At 37.8% G+C, this 21,826-nt stretch overlaps 1 protein-coding gene across 12 annotated transcripts in view; it reads left to right on the top strand.

Moving 5' to 3' along the window:
- The window catches only part of CPEB1 (cytoplasmic polyadenylation element binding protein 1), a 110,277-nt gene that overhangs the window by 33,142 nt on the left and 55,309 nt on the right, over positions 1-21,826 (top strand). For 2 of the 12 annotated variants that reach the window (XM_061394020.1, XM_061394019.1), the window contains exon 2: positions 15,430-15,661. The exons of the other annotated variants lie outside the window; for them this stretch is intronic. In XM_061394020.1, coding sequence (XP_061250004.1) covers positions 15,538-15,661 — 124 coding nt within the window. In that variant the 5' untranslated portion in view covers positions 15,430-15,537. The remainder of the gene's footprint in view (positions 1-15,429; positions 15,662-21,826) is intronic. 12 annotated transcript variants of the gene reach the window in all.

Genomic DNA, 21,826 nt, shown 5'->3' with positions numbered 1-21,826 from the left:
GCATTCCCAGGCTTACGCAGCAAGGAAAAACCCACCTTGTGGTTAATGCACAAGTAAACCTGGGTGTGTATTTTCCATGAAGCACTTTAACCTGAACTTATAGCTTCTGGTCAGAAGTAATCTTGTTACCTAAGTAGATAATCAGCATTATAGAAACCCAAGAACAAGATTGGTTAGAACAGTGTTATAACTAGGAGCAGTTTGGTGACAACAAAAGCTAAAGTAGCCGTACAGTGGAATGTCCTGCAGTTATTAATACGTTTGTAGTGGATTACTTAATGATGTAGATAGTCACAGTACCTGAAGTGAAAAAGCAAAGTACAAAACAGTGTGGTCTCAGGGATGTATATATGCATAGAAAGACTGGAATGGCAAGGTGTAAATGTAACAGTGAAGGTGTAATGACTAATTTTTTTTTTTTCCTGTGTGCTTTTCCCCACTAATTCTTCTGTAACAAACATATTTTATAATAAGAACAACTTGTTAAAAAAGAGTATTTCTTGGCACAGTGTTTCAGCATTGATATTTGGATTTTGCATAGGTACATTTAATTGTGCAACTTGCTTCATATAGGTACACTTAACTTTGCAGTAGTTATATGCTATTTGTTTTTTTCATTTGAACAAGTGTTTGATTTATCACTTAGAAGGCTTGTGTTATCTGTGACAGAATTTCATTGCATATAGTATGCAGTGAGAGTCGTATCAGAACTTTGCAAGTCAGCTGGTAAGGTATTACTGGAAAAGTGCTGTGAACAAGGTCTAAGGAGGGAGAGAGAGACTGTGTTGGTTAGGGAGTGAAGAAACACTGTCTGGATGATGCAGCATTTGAAATAAGCCTTGAAGAATAAAAAGTTACTTCAGTGTAATTGGATATTGAGTTAGGTTTGTTGTTGATTCAGGATTGACATTGGGGTCCAAAGCTGAGGTCGAAGATGGTTAGATGACCTGTGGTACAGTGACAGTCCCCAAGAGTGGGAGCCAGATACCTCACTGGGGGCTTCCAAAGAGGCCACAGAGCTGTCGCTCTACCACAGACCTCACCTCAGCCTTTCCCTGAGCTGTCTAGGAAGACTGGGGCAGGCAGCATGCAGGGTAACTCTCTCCCCTCTTGCTGGAGCACAGCAAGGCGGGCGCTGCTTCCGCTGTCAAGCGGAGTGAGGGGAGTGTCTCCAGAGAGGAGCATTTGTGTAGATGAAAATTGCTTCTAAGAAGGAACACAAGGTTGTTGAACCCCTTGTAAGGCAGTAGACTTGCTGTTTGTCCTTGACTGAGTAGAGGTGAGAGAGAACTTGAGAGGATGATGTGGGGCAGGGAGGGCGGGAGGGCGGCTGGAGCTGTCTGAATGCCCACCAGCTGACGCACAGGGAAACTTCCTCTGGTTCAGGAGACGTTGCGGGAGGCTGGAGTTTTCTGGCTGGTATTGCGGCAAGACCTTTGTTGTTGTGGGTGGGGTTGGGGTGGGGCTGGGAGGTTAGGCCAGAGCTGGACCCCTCATCCAGGCAGCTCCTCAGAGAGGGTGCCTGCCTCCTCAGGGGCCCTTCCCTACTCCTCGCCTAGTCCTTTAAAATTCTGAGGAAGGAAGGAAATGGGCTGTAAATGGACATGTGATTGAAACATAAATGAACTGAGTTATTGTTACGTGTCTGTCAAGTGTGAAAACTATTAAGATGACTTTAAGGGACTTCTTAACTATGGGATGGGCCTGAGGCGCAGTGTCTGGAGGGAAAAGTTTCATGTTAACTCACTGAGATGAGACCTCTCAGAGACTAGTTAAAGTAGTTGGAAGCTCAGAAGAGGAATAAATAAGTTAAAGTAGTTCACAGCAAGTAAGGGGTGGGACTGAAACGCTGATTAATATTATTTTGTTATAATGTAATACACATACAGAAAAGTCCACATCATAAGTGAAGAGCTCACACTGTCTCCAGCTGAACATAGGCAGGTAACCAGCAATGCAGATCTAGATGAACTGCCAGCTTTCAATTTAGGACCAAAGAAGTATATAATTGTAGCCGGATATATTGAATTTCTGACTGAGATGGTTTCCTTTTTTATTCTGAGAGTATCATCCCTAAATTATCTTAAAAGCTGTTCTGAAATAAATTTTAATATATTCAATCCCAGCTAACAGGAGACAGTTGAAATTACTCTTGGGAAGTCTTACGTCCCATAAAATAATTTTTTTTTTCTGAAACCTTTAATATATGGCTTTAACAGTTAAATTTTTAAATTTTAGTCTGAGTATGACACTATATACAGAAAAGTATGTATGATATATACCTAAAAGTATGATACTTTTACTAGGATAAATATGCAAATTTAGTGAGTTTTCACGCACTGAACAGATCTTGTATATCCACTTGTATATAGAGATAGTAGACCAGAAGCCCCCGGCAGCCCTACAGCCTCTTAACTAGTGAAGGGTAAACCACTATGCTAACTTTTAAATGCATATGTTCTGCCTGTTTCTGAACTTACATACATAGAACCATAAATGTGTGCTCTTCAGCTGTGAGATTCACCTATTCACAGCCAGTGGTTGTGGATCATTTGTTCCCATTGCTGTACTGTATTCTGTTGTGTGAATATATTCCAGCTTATTCTACTGCTAACAGACATTTAGGGCTATTCTGAATAGTGCTACTCTGAACGTGTGTTTTGGTGAACTTACTTGTATTGGGTGTATCCTGGGAGTGTTGGCTGGTGGAGTATCTGTGATTTCAGCACTAATGCGTGCTGCCAGTTTCTCACAGCAGTTGCACCAGTTTACATTTGTGACACTCACTGTCAGATGGTTTGGGTTAGTTCTGCGTCCTCACCAAGATTTGGTATTGTTTTTTTTCCCTTTGACTATTTTGGTGAGTATGTAGTGGCATCTCTATTGTGGTTTTAAGTTTCCTTTCCCTGATGACTTATGAACTTGAGCATCTTTTCATAATGTTTGTTGACCTTGGCATATCCTCTTTCCTGAAGTGCCTCTTCAAGTCTTACACACTAATATTTCTTTAGAATTACCTGCCTTTTTCCTGTTTAGCTACAGCTATTTTCTGTTTACTCTTTTATATATTCTACACTATGAGTTCTTTGTCTGATATATATAATAAAAAATATTTTCTCCAAACCTGTGGCTTGTGTTTATACTCTTAATTGGTATTTTTTAATAACAATTTAAATTTTATGGAGTGCAGTTTATCAACTTTTCAGTTATGGCTAATGCTTTGTTGTGTCCTGTTTGAGAAGTGTTTTCCTATTCCAAAGTCATGAAGATATTCTGCATTTCATTTAAGAAAACTTACTCTTTTACCTTTCAGTCTTAACATTTGCAACCCGTCTTAGATTTCATATTGTACACAATGTAAGGTGGAAGGTCAAGGTTCGTTTTGTTCTGCATAGATGGACAGTTGACCCAGCACCACGTTGGGAAAAAAAATCTCTTATCACTGTACTGCTGTCGCCTTTCTCGTAAGTCAAGCATCTGTATTATATGTGCACGTCTGTTTCTGGAGGCTTTTCTCTTCCATTGTTCATCTGTCCTCATGTCTTAGAGACCACAGCTTTCTAGTCGATTTTGATACTTGGTTGTGAAGTGCTCTGTTTTTATACTTCGTGATCCTTGGTTCCTCTTGGACATTTGCATTTCCACATAGTGATGGGGTGGAACGACATGACACTTGTCAAGCTGAATCCATGACTATGTGGAGATGCAAAAGTTTTTGTTTATATTAAAAAATACTTTGTGTAGTTAAAAGAATACATGTAGCATATAAGCTGTGGTATCAGCCCAAAAAGGTCTCCAGAACTGTGCCCCAGAGTTCTTTGCTTTTATACTGTCTGGTGTGTTTCTGTATGTTGTATAATTAAAATTGCTGACTCAGATGAAATCATGGCAGGAATGCTGTTCTGGTGCTTAAATGAATGTTCTCTGCCTCGAAAAATCCTACCTTTATTTAAGAGTGACTTGGTTTTCATCTCTGAAAAGCTTCTCACGTGTTCTATTGTCTGTTTGGCTCTATTAGATGGAGCAGGATCATTCTTGGCTGTTGCAGATTGTTACCGACCCACTATGTGGTGGTATAAATATAAACATGTATGTTCTCTAAGTGGGGAGGTTATAGTTTGAAGAAAAACATACTCAGTTTGCCCATTTCATAATAAACATACACAAATTTAAGTGCAGATTCTGGATGCAGGTTCCTTGAGAACAAATCCTGGAGGTGCTACTGACTTGATCTAACCTTAAAGGTTAAGTTTTCATGACACAGGAGTAGTAATAATACACATTTATAGGATTTTTGTGACACTTGAATAAGATACGTGTATTGAATACCTAAATAATGCCTGTAACTGCACTTACTAAATGCTGGTAGTATATGATTATGATGGTGTGTGTATATATAGCATGCAGTCATGAGAGCATTGCTGTGTTCATGTGTTTTTTTAATTAAACTTTTTATTTTGTGAAAGAACCCACCTGTCAGTGCAGAAGACAGGGTTCGATCTCTGGTTGGGAAGATCACCTGGAGGAGAGCATGGCAACCCTCTCCAGTATTCTTGCTTGGAGAATCCCATGAGCAGAAGAGCCTGGCAGGCTACAATCATAGGATCACACAGAGTCAGACACAACTGAAGTGACTTAACAATGCTGTGATAGTTTCAGGTGGGCAGCAGAGGGACTACTCAGCCATACATACACTTAAATCTGTTTTCCCCCAAACTCATCTGGGTCATGTCTTTTTTGAAAGGTGGACTTCTGAGCCTTCCCTGGTGGTCCAGTGGCTAAGACTCTCCACTCCCACTGCAGGGGCTGCAGGTTCAGTCACTGGTCAGAGAACTAAGATCCCACATGGTGTGCAGCATGGCCAAAAAAGATTTTTTATGTTAAATTCTGTTTGCACATTCAATGTTGATAACATTTAGGATTTTTTTTATTGTGGCAAAAATAAAATTTACCATCTAAAATATTTTTGGGTGTACAATTCAGTGATACTAGACACATTCACATAGTTGTGCAAAGGTCGCCACTATTTATCGGCCTAACTCTTCATCTTGTAAAACTGGAACTCTACCTATTGAGCAGTAATTCCCCATGCTTCCTTCCCCTAGTTGTTGGCAGCCACCATTATACTTTGTCTTTATGGTTTTGACCAACTTCAGGTATGTGGAATCATACACGTGTTTGTCTTTTTTGTGACTTGCTTATTTCAGTTAGGATAATGTCCTATCCTAACAAGGTCTATCCATGTTGTGGCGTATAGCAGATTCCTTCCTTTTTCAGGCTGAATAATATACTCCATTGTACACATGCAGCACATTTTGCATATCCATTCGTCCATCAGATGGGTACTTGGGTTGCTTGCACGTTTTACCTATTGTGATTAATGCTGCTGTGAGTGAACATAGGTGTACAGGTATTTCCTTGAGATCTTGCTTTCAACTCTTTTGGGGTATATACCAAGAGGTGTAATTGCTGGATCACACAGTAATTTTTTTAATTTGCCATACTATTTTTCACAGAGGCTCTACTGTTCTTCATCATCTCCTAGTAGCCTAAGGGTTCCAATTTCTCCACACCCTCACCAACACTTTTCTCTTCTTTTTTTTGATAGTAGCCATCCTAATGGGTGTAAGGTGGTGTCTCATAGTAATTTTGGTTTGCATTCTCTTGTGATTAGTGATGTTTAGCATATTTTCATGTGCTTATTGGTCATTTCTGTATCTTCTTTGTAGAAGTATCTGTTCATGCCCTTTCCCATTGAGTGGTTTGGTTTCTCATTGAGTTTTAGGAGTATCTCTCTGTATTCTAGATGTTAATTCCTTATTGGATGTTGATTTGCACATATTTTCTCCCATTCTGTGAGTTGACTTTTTATTTTATTACTAGAATAGTGTGTTTTGATGTACAAACTTTTTACATTTTCATGAAATCTCATTTGTCTATTTTCTTTTGTTACTTGTGCCTGTGAAGTCATATTCAAGAAATCATTGCCAGACCCAGTGTTGTGAAAATTTTGTCCTGTGTTTTCTACTAAGTTTCATTGTTTCGGGTCTTATATTTTGTTCATTGATCCACTTTGAGTAACATGGCATTGGGTGAGAGTCCAACTTCATTCTTTTGCAAGTGGATGTCCAATTCTCCAAGCGCCATTTACTGAAGACTCTTCTTTCCCCTATTCAGTAGTCTTGCTGCTGCTAAGTCACTTCACTCGTGTCCGACTCTGTGCGACCCCACAGACGGCAGCCCACCAGGCTCCCCCATCCCTGGGATTCTCCGGGCAAAGAACACTGGAGTGGGTTGCCATTTCCTTCTCCAATGCATGAAAGTGAAAAGTGAAAGGGAAGTTGCTCAGTCGCGTCCAACTCTTCGCAACCCCATGGACTGCAGCCCACCAGGCTCCTCCGTCTATGAGATTTTCCAAGCAAGAGTACTGGAGTGGGGTGCCATCGCCTTCTCTGATTCAGTAGTCTTGGCATCTTGTTAAACGTCATTTGACCATGTCTGCAAGGGTTTATTTCCAGACCTTCTATTCAGTCTGTATGTCTGTCTTTATGCTAATACTGCACCGTTTTGATTACCATATCTTTGAGGTAAGTTTTCAAATCAGGAAATGCTGAGTCCGGTTCTGTTGATCTTTGTCAAAATTGTTTTGACTGTTCAGGTCACTTGAGATTCTATATGAATTTTAGGACAGGTTTTTCTGTTTCTACAAAAAGTCATTGGGGTTTTGATAGGGATTGCATTGAATCATTTTGAATAACATTAACATTTTAACAATATGAAGTCTTCCAATTCATGAACATGGGATGTGTTTACATTTATTTATGTTGTCTTTAATTATTTTCAGCAGTGTTTTGTAGTTTTAATTTACAAGTTTTTTACCTTCTTGGTTAATTCCTAAGTATTTTATTCTTTTTGATGTTGTTATAAATGGTATTGTTTTTGTAATTTCCTTTTCAAATTGTTCATTGTGTATATGAATGCAGCTGATTTTGGTGTGTTGGCTTGGTATCTGCTGGCTTTGCTGAATTCATTTATTAGCTCTAACAGTATTTTTTGTGGAGACTAGGATTTCCTGCATATAAGAGTGTATTCTACTCAAACAGATAATTTTACTTTTTCCTTTCCAACTTGGATGCCTTTTATGTTTCTTGTTTAATTAATTGCTCTGGCTGAAACTTCCAGTAATATGTTGAATAAAAGTTGGTGAAAACAGACATCTTTGTCTGGTTCCTGATCTTAAAAAGTGTTCAATCTTTCACCATTGAATATGACATTTTCTGTGGGTTTTACATATATGGCATTTATTATATGAAGGTAATTTCATTCTGTTCCTATTCTGTTAAAAAAGAGGGTTTGTTCAGGAAAGGATGTTGAATTTTTAATAACATTTATTTACTTGTTTGACTGCATCAGGTCTTAGTTGCAGTTAGGGTGTTGCTTTGAGATCTTTCTTATTTTTTAATGGCATCTTTTCTAGATACAGATTTCCTTCATTGCACCACTTTTGCAGTGGCCCTTAAGTCTTTGTATGTTGTGTTTTGTTCTCATTTGTTTCTGAAGGTTTCTCATTTCCCTTCTCAGTTCTTCTTTGATTCCTTGGTTGTTTAAAAGTATTACTCAGTTTTCTCAGTTTTGTAAATTTTTCAGTTTCAATTTTGTTACTGATTTCTATCTAACTCCGTCCTGTTGTTGTCAGAGAAGATGCTTTGTTTGATATCTTTAAAAATATATGGAGACTTTATTTGTTGCCTGAAATATGGAAAATGTCCCATAGACACTAGATAATGTGTATTTGTTGTTGGATAGAATGTTCCATGAGGTTTCCAGGTGGCACTGGTGGTGAAGAATCTACCTGCCAGTACAGGAGACACAAGATAAGTAGTTTTGATTCCTGGGTGGTAAAGATCCCCTGGATGAGGAAAATGGCAACCCATCCCAGTATTCTTCCCTGAAAAGTTCCATGGACAAGAGAAGCCTGGTGGGCTACAGTTCATGGGGTTGCAAAGAGTCTGACACGACTGAACACACACACACAGTTCCATATATGTCTGTTAAATCTAATTGGTTAATTTTGTTGTTCAGCTGCTGTACTTCCTTATTTAAATATCTTCTGTCATTTATTCACTATTCTGAGTGGGATATTTAAGTCTCTGACTGTTATTGTAGAACTGTTTCTCTCCCTTCAGTTCTTAAGTTTTGCTTCATACATTTTGATAATTATATATTGTATGGTTATATTGAGGGTTTTAGTAACATACAGAGTCTCTTGTCTGTATTAACTTTTCTGTGTCTGTTTGGCCTGCCTTTAGTGTGGCACCCCGGCTGTCTGCTGGTTGCTGTTCATGTGTAATATCTTTCTATGTCCTTTCACTTTCCTTCTGTTTCTGTCTTTGGATCTCAGGTGAGTCTCTTGTAGTTAGATCTATGGGATCAAGTGTTTTTATCCATTCTGCATATCTCTGTTTTTTGATTGGAGAGTTTAATCCATTTATATCATTTAATTGCTGATAAGGAGAAGACTGAGATCAAATTGACAACATCCGCTGGATCACAGAATAAGCAAGAGAATTCCAGAAAAACATATGCTTCATTGACCACGTTAAAGCCTTTGACTTTGTGGATCACAACAAACTGTGGAAAATTCTTCAAGAGGAAGGAATACCAGATCACCTTACCTGCCTCCTGGCAAAACCTGTATGCAGGTCAAGAGGCAACAGTTAAGAGCCAGACATGGAACAATGGACTGGTTTCAAATAGGGAAAGAAGTACATCAAGGCTATATATTGTCACCCTGCTTATTTAACTTATATGCAAAGTACATCATGCAAAATGCTGGGCTGGAGGAAGCACAAGCTGGAATCAGGATCAGAGGGAGAAATATCAATAACCTCAGAGATGCAGATGACACCACCCTTATGGCAGAAAGTGAAGAACTAAAGAGCCTCTTGATGAAGGTAAAAGAGGACAGTGAAAAAGCTGGCTTAAAACTCAACATTCAGAAAATGAGTTCATGGCACCCATCACTTCATGGCAAATAGATGGGGGAAACAATGGAAATGGTGACAGACTTTATTTTCTTGGGCTCCAAAATCAATGCAGATGGTGACTGCAGCCTTTAAATTAAAAGACGCTTGCTCCTTGGATGAAAAGCTATGACCAGCTTAGCATATTAAAAAGGAGAGATGTTAATTTGCCAGCACGGGTCCACATAGTCACAGCTATAGTTTTTCCAGTAGTCATGGTGTTTGTGAGAGTTGGACCTTAAAGAAGGCTGAGTGCCGAAGGATTGATGCTTTTGAACTGTGGTGTTGGAGAAGACTCATGAGAGCCCCTTGGACTGCAAGGAGATCAAACCAGACAATCCTAAAGGAAATCAATCCTGAATATTCACTGGAAGGACTGATGGTGAAGCTGAAGCTCCAATATTTTGGCCACCTAATGTGAAGAGCTGACTCATTAGAGAAGACCCTGATGCTGGGAAAGATTGAAGGCAGGAGCAGAAGGGGACAGCAGAGGACAAGATGGTTAAATGGCATCACCTACTCAATGGGCATGAGTTTGAACAAGCTCTGGGAGATGGTGAAGGACAGGGATGCCTGGTGTGCTGCAGTCCATGGGGTCACAAAGTGTTGGACATGACTAAGTGACTGAAAAACAGCAACAAAGGAGAAGACTGACTTTTACCATTTTTCCTATATGCCTTATAGCCTTTTGTCTCTCATTTTTCTGCATTCTTGTCTTCTGTGTTTAGTTGATGTTTTTATAGTGAAATGTTTAAATTCCTTCTTAATTTTTTGGTGTGTAAATTCTGTAGCTATTTTTGTGGTTGCCATGGGGATTACATTTAATGTCAAAGTTATAAGACTATAATTTGAGTTTACAGCAGCTTAACTTCAATAACATAGAAAAATTTCTGCTCTTCTGCAGCTCTGTTCCCACCCCTTTCCGTTTTTGATGTCATAAAATTACGTCTTTATACTAGTGTGTACCTCAAAAGATAAACTTAAAATTCTTTCAGATGCGTTAGTCCCCTAAATTATGTAGACAATAAGATTGGGAGTTATAAACAAAAGTTACAGTAATATTAGCTTTTACATTGTTTATTTTTTTCCTTAAATGTATCAGTCTCTTAGATAATGTAGAAAAAGGATACAGCTACCAGCCCTTGTTAACAGTCATGCTTGCTTTTGTAATTGCCTGTATATTTCCGTGTATTGAGATCTTTTTTCCTCCATGTGGTTTCAGGTTACTGCCCGGTGTCCTCTCATTTCCCCTTGCTGGGCTGCTTTTCTTACAGGGCAGGTTGGTCACAAGCTCCCTCAGCTTTTGTTTATCTGGACATATCCTAGATTTCTCCCTCACTTTTGAAGGACAGTTTTGCTGGGTACAGGATTCTCAGTTGAGAGTTCTTTTTCTTTTAACAATTTGACTCTCAGCCCTCAGTTTTCTGGCCTCAATGGCTTCTGATAAGAAATCTGTTGATAATCTTATTGAGGATCCTTGTATGTGATGATTTGCTTCTCTCTGCTCCTTTTAAGGTCCTCTGTGTCTTTTTTCTTAAAAATTTGATTATAATGTGGCTTGGTGTGAGTCTCTTAGAGTTCACCTCACTTGGAGTTTTTTCGACCTTCATTGTTTATATTCATTTTAATCAAATTTCAGAAGTTCCCAACCATTATCTCTTATCAGATATTCTCTCTGCCTCCATCCCCACATCCCCTCCTCCTGGGATTCTCAGGATGAATTTGTTAGTCTACTTAATGGTGTCCCACATGTCCCTGGTGTTCTGTTCATTTACCTTAAATCTTTATTTAAAAGTATCTATTTACTTTTTGGCTCTGGTGGGTCTTTGTAGTGGTACAGAGGCTTTCTCTAGTTGTGGCGAGTCGAGGCTACTCTCTAGTTGTGGCACGTGGGCTTCTCATTACAGTGGCTTCTTCCGTTGCAGAGCACAGGCTCCAGAGTGCATGGGCTTAGTTGCAGGACCAGGGATAGAACACATGCCCTTGCATTGCAAGGTAAATTCTTAATCACTGAACCATGAGGGAAATCCCTTAAATCTTTTTTCTTTCTGTTCGTAAGTCTTGACAGTTTTCATTGTGCTATCTTTAGGTTCACTGATTTCTTCTGCTTGGTCAAATATACTGTTGAAACTATCTACTGAAATTTTCATTTCGGTTAGCGCATTTTTCAGCTGCAGAATTTCTTTTTTCATTTTGTTTTGAGGTTTTCTCTCTCTCTCTCTCTCTCTCTTTTTTGTCCATGCTGTGCAACTTGTGGGATCTGAGTTCTCTGACCAGGGATTGAACTTGGGCCCTTGGCAATGAGAGTTCAGTGTCCTTATCACCAGACTGCCAGGAAATTCCTAGGTTTTCTCTCTTTGTTGACATTTCCATTGTTCATTTCACACATTGTTTTCTTGACTTTCTCTACATCCTCCTTTAGTTCTTTGAGTATTTTCAAGATCATTGTTTAAATTCTTTGGCATATTTGCCATTAGGTCTTTTTCAGGGACAGTTTTACTGGTTTTTTTTTTTCCTTTGAATGGGCCATACTATCCTATTTCTTTGTATGCCTTGTGATTTTTTTCATTGGATGCTGTATGTTTGAATCTAATAATATGGTAAGTCTGGAAAATTAATTCTCCTCCTCCCCCATAGTTTGCTGTTTTTATGGTTTTGCTTTGTTTTGGTTATTGTAGCCTGCTTTTGTCAAGGATCAGCCTGAGGAGTCCCCACAGGTGTTTACTGAGCCTTGCCCTGGGCACATGCAGCCGCATCTAATTTTCCCCATACATGCAGTTGTTTTAGAATGCCGTAGTCTTTAATATCTGGCTCCCATGAGAAAAGGTGAAAAATAAAAGATGAAAGTGGGGGGCAAGGTTGGGGGAATGGCACCAACCCATTTAATCTTCTGCAAGCCACTTCAGCTGGAGGCGGTGGGCCTTGCAGCAATTGAATAGTGCAACAACAAGGTGCAAGAATGGCTGCCTACCTGTGTCTGGACCTTTGTGATCAGAAGGAACAGTCAGTGATCAGAGCACAGATCACAGTATTTGCAGGAGACGGTCCTTTTTGCATACTCTTACTCCCACAAACTGTCCTAACTGTTACAGGAACATGTGGGCATAGATGGCTTTTACTGTGCTGAGAGCTGAAATTGACTGAAATTAACAGCCATTTACCTTCTGAGTTTTCCCTTTGAAGTTGCAAACCTTCAACAGACTTCAGCAGAGTCCTGAAATAGTTGCATCCTTATAGATTCAGCTAGTACAGTTGTTGCCTAGCTGGTGAGACAGATTCCTAGTGCTTCCTCCTCTTCCGTCTTCCCAGAACCCTCCTAACACTTAGGATTTTAGTTGTAGTTTTGATGTGTGATATGCATACATCATGTATTTAGATTTTAGTAACTTCCACTGGTTTCTTAGATTATCATTTTTTACTTGGTTCAGTTTTGGACTGGTTTGCTTGACTTTCTTAAATTAAGGGTACCATACTTAAGAAATTGCTAAAACCATTGTACACACTAATAAATTATACAGTACCCACATAAGTACTACTCTCATTACCAGTACCCCCAAAGACCCCCATGTTTTCCCTAAAGATCACATTTCCCTTTCTCCAGATGCAACCATTATTTTTCTGTGTTTTCTTTGATGTATGTTATTCCCATGCCTATAAAACTAAAATGTATCTAAAATTTGAACTTTATTGTATGCTTTTATGAAACTCATTCATGTTGCATGCAACTGTAATTTGTTAACATTGATGGCTGTATAGAGTTATCATGAAATACCTAACAGTTTTCAGTTTTGATGTTCAACATTTAGGTTGTTTCTAGTTTGGGGCTGTTAAACAGTGATGGAATGATTTTTTTTGTGCATGAATCCTGACACACAAGCTCCCTAAGTTTGAGATTCTTTAAAATTAATAGATAATTCCAAACTTTCCCAAAGAAACTGTACTATTTTACAGTACTTTCCCACCAGCAGGGTGTGTTAGTGCCAGCTGCTTCATACCAGCATCAAGTACTGAAATTATCAACTCTTCTTCATGTAGCTGTTCTTGTGGATGGAATGTTACCCATTATGGTTTAAAATTTGTATCTTCCGAATACCTACTGAGGTTTTAACATTTTCATGCTGTTGGCCACTTCAAATACTGTCCTACCGTGTAGTTACACAGTCATGGATGCTGTTCTCAGTTGGGCGAGTCAGATTTGTAGGCAGTATTTATTCTGGCGGAGACCTTTGTTGGATACATGCATTGCTAATATTTCCCGCATTTGGGGCTTATCTTTTTAGTCTCCTAATGTTGTCTTTTGATGATGATAAGTTCTTCATTTTAAGATGGTTCCAATTAATTGATTTTTTTAAATTTTTAGTTAGCATTTTCATGCCATACTTCAGAAATCTTTCTCTTTTGAGGAAATGAGGATGTTTCTTGTGTTAATCTTTGAGAAGCCTTCTTGGTTGACTCTTTGGATAATATTGTAGATGGAATTATTTAAAAATTTGTTTCCTAATTATTTTCTAGTACATAGAAAAACGGCTTTTTGCATATTACCTTTAGTGAACTTGATAAATTTACTTCATAAACTTGCTAAACACCAGCAAGAGTTTACTTATAGATTCTTAAGGAATTTTCTACATACACAAATACATTGTCTGCAGATTGTGAATGTTTTGTTCTTTCCAGTCCTTCTACTTTTTTCCCATTACTTATTTCACTGGCTTCGGTTATGCAGTAGAGTGTTGAATAGAAGTGACAATGACAAGCATCTTTTGTCTTGTTTTTGGTCTTGTGGGAGGGGTTACAGGAATGGGCATTTTCAGCATTTCACCACTGAGTGTTAGCTGAAGTTTTTTAGATACTCTTTTACTTGGCTAAGGAAATTAATTTATTTTTAGAATTTGCTGAGAAGGCTTTTTGAAAGTCATGATTGGATGTTAAATGATTTCAGGTTTTTCTGCATCTGTTCATTTGAATTTTCTCATTCTAAAAAAAAAATATGTGGGTTTGGGACATTCCTGGTGGGCCAGTGATTGAGAATCTGCCTTTCAATGCAGGGGATACAGTTCCATCCCTGGTTGGGGAACTGAGATCCCATGTGCTGCAGGATAACTAAACCCGCAACAAGAGATGCCTGCGTGCTGCAGTGAAGACCCAGCGGAGCCAAAAGATTTAAAGCAATTAAAAACAAAACAACACGTGTAGATAACGTTTAGAAAAGAATACCCAAGTAAACCCAACTTGGCATTAAACCATGCTTGGAATAAACACAACTTGGTGATTAAGTAGTTTATTTAGTGTATTGCTGGAATTGATTTGCAAATGTTGTCTTTAGGATTTTTGTGTTAATGCATTTGAGATCAGCTTGTAATTTTCCTTCCTTAAAATATCTTGGTATCAGGGTTATACTGGCCTCTTGAAACGAAAGAGAAAGTTCCTTTTTTTCCTGTTCTTTGGGAGAAAGTTTGTACAATTTACAGTACTTGTCCTTAAGTTTTGGTTTTATTTACTGGGGAAACAACCTGTGCCTGGAGTGTTTTGTTTATTTTTTGAGGGAATGGTTTAAATTATGGGTTCAGTTTTTTTTTTTAACTAGATAAAGAATTATTTATATACTCTGTTTAAGTTTTGGTAAGTTGAGTTTTTCTAGGAATTTCTCCATTGCATTTAAAATTTCAGGTTCATTGACATAAATTTATATATAATAGCTATTCTTTGTTTTAAAGTTACCAGTATTCTTTATTTCCTTTTACTTAGGTATAATTGACATTTACAATGTTACTAAATTTAGGTGTATAACATATTTGATATTGGTATATACTGTGACGTGATCACCACAGTAAGTCTAAGTAACATATCATCATACATAGTTAAAGAATTTTTTCTTGTGATGAGAACTTTTAAGATTTATTCTCTTAGCAGTTTTAAAATATGCAGTGCTGCTGCCTCTGTTTAGGCACTAAGTCATGTCCAACTCTTTGCAACCCTGTGAACTGTAGCCCACCAGGCTCTGTCCATGGGATTTCCCAGGCAAGAATACCAGAGTGGGTTGCCATTTCCTTCTCCAGGGGATCTTCTTGACCCAAGGATCTAACCCAAGTCTTCTCCTTGGCAGGCAGATTGTTTACTGCTGAGCCAACTGTAGATACCAGGCTGTACATTACATCCCTTTGACTTATTTTGTAATTGGAAATTGCCCATTTCTTCACTCATTCCCCATTTCTTCCCACCCCACATCTGACAGTCTCCAATCTGTCTTTGTATCTGTGAACTTGGTGGCAATATTTTTTTTTCATTTTTAGATTCCATGTGTAAGTGAGATCATGTAATACTTGTCCTTGTCTGACTTATTTCCCTTAGCATAATGCCCTCCATACATGTTGTCACAAATGGCAAGATTTCATTTTTTTTTTTACAGCTGAATAATATTCGGGCTTCCCTGGTGGCTCAGACGGTAAAGAATACGCCAGCAATGTGGGAGACCTGGTTTTGATCCCTGGGTTGGGAAGATCCCCTGCAAGAGGGCATGGCAGCCCACTCCAGTATTCTTGCCTGGAGAATCTCCATGGACCGAGGAGCCTGGTGGGCTACAGTCCATGGGTCGCAAAGAGTGGGACACGACTGTGCAACTAAGCAGCAGCAATATTCTGGTGAATATTCTATTTACATTGTATTTATCAGTTTATCTGTTGATAGACCCTTTGGTTGTGTCTATATTTTGGCTCTTGTAACAAATGCTGCAGTGAACCTGGGGGTGCACGTATCTTTTCAAGTTGTGTTTTCATTTTCTTCAGATAAATAACCAGAAATAGAATGTCAAGATCATATGATAGTTCCAGTTTTAATTTTTAAGCCTCCGTGCTGTTTCCTGTGATGGCTATGCCAGTTCCCACCTACAGTGCACAGGGGTTCCTTTTGTCTGCACCCTCACCAACACTCATTATTTCTTATCTTTCTGATAGTAACCCTTCTAACAAGTGTGAGGTGATAACTCATTGTGGTTTTGGCTTGCATTTCCCTGATGATTAGAGATGTGTAAAGCATCTTTTCATAGACCTTTTGGCCAACTGTGTATCTTCTCTGTAAAATGTCTGTTTTGGTCCTCTGCCCATTTTTTTCTTAAAAAAAAATTTTTTTTTTGCTTTTAAGTTGTATATATTTTCTGTGTATTTTGAATATTAACCTCTTACCAGATATATGATTTGCAAATACTTTCTTCTGTTCAGTAGATCACTATTTCATTTTGTTGCCAGTATATTTACTGACATCTTGACAATGATAAGCTGTACTTTTTTTTCCTTTTAGTTAATTGTTTTAAAGATGAACTTTTGGCTTTGAATTTTGTACCCCACGCTGATGTATTTTTATATGTCAGTTAGTTTTTTTTCTTTTCTTCCTATTGCTTTCTTTGGGCTTTATTCATTGTTTTTCTAAATTCTTGAAGAGGACGTACTTAGAGTATGGTATTTTAGATACTATATATAACGGCCGACACATATATAATGTGTCGACCATTTTAAAATGTACAATTCGGTGGTTTTAGTGTACTCAAAAAATTGTGAAACCGTATCATTCGTTTCTTAGTTCCAGAACATTTTCATCACATCAAAAAGAAGACCCCCTACCTATTAAATGTCACTCCTATCTACCATTCTCCCATACCTTGGCACCACTAACCTGCTTTTAATCTCCATGGATTTGCCTACCCTGAGTATTTCATGTGTGGAATGATGGACTATTTGGTCTTTTATGTTGAGCTTCTTTCACTTAACATAGTATTTTCAACATCCATCCATGTTGTACCATGAATCAGAACATCGTTCCTTGTTCTGGTTGAATAATATTTCATAATATGGACTTGTCACATTTTCTTTATCCATTCATCAAAACGACTATTTTGGGTGGTTTCTGCTTTTGGCTATTATGAATAACACTGTTAAGAACATTTATACAGAAGTTTTTACATGGAAATATGTTTTCACTTTTCTTAGGTACATACCTAGAGTGAGTTTTTGGATCATGTAGTATCTCACTGCTTAACTTTTTGATAAACTGCCAAACTGTTTTCCAAAGCAGCTGCCCCATTCTCCTTTCCAACCAGCAGTGTATGAGGGTTTCGATATCCTCATCAGTACTCTTAATTATCTTTTTTATTATAGCCATTCTAGTGGGTGTGACGTTTTATCTCATTGTCACTTTGATTTTTCTAATCATGTTGAGCTTATTGGCTGTTTTGTATTTTCTTTGGACAAATATCTCTTTAAATCCCTAGCTAATTTTATTTATTTATTTATTTTTACTGTTGAGCTTTGAGTTCTTTATATATTCTAGATGTTGCACTCTTACCAGATGTATGATTTGCAAATATTTTCTCCATTCTGTGGCTTGTCTCTTCGTTTTCTTGATAGTGTCTTCTCTCCTAGCACAAACGTTTTTAATTTTGATGAAGTCTGATTTATTTTTGCCCCTTTTTGGTTGTTAGTATTTTTGGTATCATATCTGAGATACCATTGGCTGATCAGTGTTGCAAAGGTTTATCCCTATGTTGTCTTCTAAAGTTTTCTAGCTTTAGTTATCACATTTAGCTTTATGATCCATTTTTTGTTAATTTTTAAATGTGTTGTAGGATGAGCATCCCAACTTCATTCTTTTGCTTGCAGATACTCAATTGTCCAAGAACTATTTGTCGAAAAGAATATTCTTTCCCCACTGAATGATCTTGGCATTCTTGTAGAAAATCAGTTGACCATAAATGCCAGGATTTATTTCTGAACTTGCAGTTCTATCCCATTGATAAAGCCAGTACCACACAGTCTTGATTACTGTAGCCTGGTAGTACATTTTGAAATTGGGAAATATAAGTCTTCCAACAAGTCTGAGGTGGCTTGAGGTATTCATGGTCACTTACATTTCCATATGAATTTTAAGACCAGGTTGTTAATTTCTGCAGAACAAGCAATTGAGACTTTGATCTGTAGCTTGATTTGCAAACTGTTGCTATTTTAATAGTAAGTCTTTCAACCAGTGAGCATGAGATATTGTTAATTTCTTTTCAGCAGTGCTTTATAGTTTTCTATGTATGTCTCTGTACTTTATTTGTAAGTTTTTTTTAATGCTGTTGTAAATGAAATTTTTTTCTTAATTTCCTTTTCAGTTTATTCATTGCTAGTGTATAGAAATAGAACTATTTTTATGTGTTGATGTTGTATTAATACCTGCCACTTTGCTAAACTGAGTGTTAGCTCTAATTGTTTTTTTGTGGATTCCTTAGGACTGTCTTTATCTAAGATCATGTCTTCTGCAAATAGTTTTATTTTTTCCTTTCCAATCTAAACGTCTTTTACTTAGATTGCTGCCCAATTGCTCTCACTAGAAACTTCAATGCAATTTTGAATAAGAATTGTAAGAAGTAGGTATTCTTGTCTTATTCCAGTCATATGGGGAAAGTTTTCAGTCTTTGACCATTAAATATAAGGTTAGATATGGGGTTTTGGGGGCCTCCCTGGTGGCTCAGAGGTAAAGCACTTGCCTGCAATGCGGGAGACCCAGGTTCGATCCCTCGTAGGGAAGATCCCCTGGAGGAGGAAATGGCAACCCACTCCGGTGTTCTTGCCTGGAGAATCCCATCGCCGGAGGAGCCTGGTGGGCTGCAGTCCGTGGGGTCACAAAGAGTCAGACACGACTGAGCAACTTCACTTTCACTTTATCAGGTTGAGATTGTTCCTTTCTGTCTTTAGTTTATGGAATTTTTTAAATCAGGAAAGGGTGTTTTATTTTGTTAAATATTTTTTTATGGGTCTATTGAGATGATTAAGTACTTTTTGTCCTAGTATGGTATATTTCACTGATCAGTTATCAAGTGTTGAATCAGCCTTGCATTTTGGGGAAAAGTCTGATTGGGTCATGATGTGTAATCTTTTTTATATGCTACCACATTTGTTTTGCTAGCATTTTGTGAAGGATTTATGTGTTTAAATTCGTAAGGGCTATAGGTCTGATTTTCTTGTGATGTCTTTGTCTACTTTTGGTTATCGGGGCATACTGACCTCAGGACTGAATTGTTAAGTATTCTCTTCTCTTCCCTTTTTTTGGGTGGGAAGATGAAGAATTGTAATTGTAATTATGAAGAATTGTAATTTCTTTTTAAGAATTGAAGAATACTTCAATTGGTGAATTTGAAGAATTCACCAATAAGGCCATTTGGCCCTGGACTTTTCTTTGTGGGAAGTTTTTTGATTATTGTTCAGGTTGTTTGTTTATTGTAGATATATTCAAATTGCCTATTTCTTTTTATATCAGTTTCAGTAATTTGTGCCTTTGTAAAAATTTATTTCAAACAGGTTTTCTAATTTGACATACAGTTATACAAGAGATAGTGACCTCTTTTAGTTTCTATAACCCCTTTTTATTTCTTTTAAGGTTGGTAGTAATGTTGTCACTTTCATTACTGATTTTAGTAATTTGAGTCCTTGATCTTCCCCACCCCGCCCCTTGATCAGTCTAGCTTAAGGTTTGTCAATTTTGCAAGTGTTTCAAGGAACTAACTTTTGGTTCTATTGACTTTTCTCTATAGTTTTTCTAGTCTTTATTTCTGCTTTAATCTTTGTTACTTTGTCTCTTCTGCTTGCTTTTTGGTTTTGTTTGTTTCCTGGCTGTTTTTCTAGTTCCATAAGGCATAATGTTAGGTAATTCATTAAAGGTCTTTTTTAGTATAGGCACTTATAACTTTTCAAGTATTGCTTTCACTGTATGACTTAAATTTTAATATTTTGTTTCTTCATTCATTTTGTTTTTTTCCATGTGATTTCTTCTTTGAGCTACTGCCTGTGTTTAATTTCCATATTCATGAATTTTCCATTTTTTTCTTTTACAGATCTGACTCTATTGTGTTCAGAGAATATTCTTTGTATGATTTGAAGCCTTTCAAATTTGTTGTTGTTTTATGCAGTTACATTTGGTCTGTCTTGGAGAATGTTCAGTATCCACTTAAGAAAGCTGTGATTTCTGCTGTTACTGGATGGAGTGTGTTAGGGATGGCTTTGGTTCTAGCTGGTTCATAGTGTTCACGTCTTCTTTTTCCTGCTGATCTTCTGTTTCCTTGTCCTTTTCACTATTGAAATTGTGGTATTGATGTTTCCAACTACTGCTGTGAAATACCTATTTATCCTATCAATTGTCAGTTTTTACTTCGTATATTTTAGTGTTCTGCTTTTAGGTTCATCTGTGTTTATAACTGCTATATTTTGATGGATTGACCCTTTTATCATTATAAAACGTCCTTATTTGTCTCTAATAACAATTTTTGTCTCATGGTTTATTTTCTCTGATATTAGTGTAGCCACTTCAGTTTTCTTTTAGTTGCTCTTTGCAGGATATATATATATATATATATATATATATATATATATGTATGTATGTATGTATGTATGTATTTCCATCTTTTTACTTTTAACCTGTTTGTTTCTTTGAACCTAAAGTGTCTCCACAGCATATATTTGGATCATGGTTTTCTAAAATCCATTTAAAAAAATCTTTTAACTGGACAATTTACTCTATCCACATTTAATGTAATTAATGGTAAAGTAGGATATACATCTAGGGCTTCCCTGGTGGTTCAGTGGTAAAGAATCCACCTGTCATGCAGGGGGCATGGGTTTGATTCTTGAGTCAGGAAGATGCCCTGGAGAAGGAAATGGAAACCCACGCTAGTACTCTTGCCTGGAAAATTCCTGGACAGAGGAACCCGGTGGGCTAAGTCCATGGGGTTGCGAAAGAGTCAGACACAACTTAGTGACTAAAGAGCAACAGCAGGGTATACATTTTACCATCCCGCTGTTTGTTTTCCAGGTATCATGTTTTTTTTTTTCTCTATTCCTCATTAACTGCTTTAAGTAGATACTTTCTAGTGTATCATTTTAATTTCCTTGTCCTTTATAGTATTTTTGTTTTGACTGCACTTTGTTGCTGCAGGCGGGCTTTCTCTAGCTGTAGAGAGGGGGGGCCACCCTCCAGTTGCAGTGTACGGGCTTCTTACCGTGGTGGCCTCTCTCGTTGCGAAGCATGGGCTCCATGGTGCCTGGGTTTCAGTAGTTGCGACTGATGGACTCCAGAGCACAGGCCCGGTAGTTGTGGCGAACAGGCCTCGTTGCCCAGTGGCTTTGGGATCTTCCTGGACCAGGGATTGAACTGGTGTCCCTGGCATTGCAAGGCAGATTCTTAACCACTGGACCACCAGGGAAGTCCTTTTATGGTATTGTCTGAGTTATTTTCTCAGAGTTATTTTCTTAATGGCTGCCTTGGAGGGTACAACTAGCATTTGAATTCATGACAGTGTAGTTCAGATTAATAATAATTTAATTTCAGTAGTACAGTTGACCCTGCACATGGGTTTAAACTGCATGGGTCCATTCATATGCAGATATTTTTCAGTGTTGGTTGAATTCTGGCAATGTGGAGGAACCATGGAGATGGAGGGCTGAATAGAAGGTATATGAAGGTTAACCCCTGCGTTGTATGTGAAAACTCTGTTCCAGTATTGCTGCATTCCCTCCCTCTTCTGTGCTGATGTCATACAAGTTACATGACATGCATTGTATGCCCATCAACACAGATGTAAAATTACTGTTTTATTCAGTTATCTTTTAATAAGAGAAAATTTTAAACAAAAATACTTTTATGGTATCTTTAGCATTTACCTATGTAGTTGCTTTTTGTGATGTCTTTGTTACTTTGTGTGGGTTAAAGTAACTGTCTTGGTTGTCTTTTCATTTTAATCTGAAGGACTGACTGCCTTTAGTATTTATGTAGGGGCAAGT

The sequence above is a fragment of the Bos javanicus genome, chromosome 21 (genome assembly GCF_032452875.1).
Source record: "Bos javanicus breed banteng chromosome 21, ARS-OSU_banteng_1.0, whole genome shotgun sequence".
NCBI lineage: Eukaryota > Metazoa > Chordata > Mammalia > Artiodactyla > Bovidae > Bos > Bos javanicus.
This window is presented reverse-complemented; position numbering and strand designations above follow the sequence as displayed.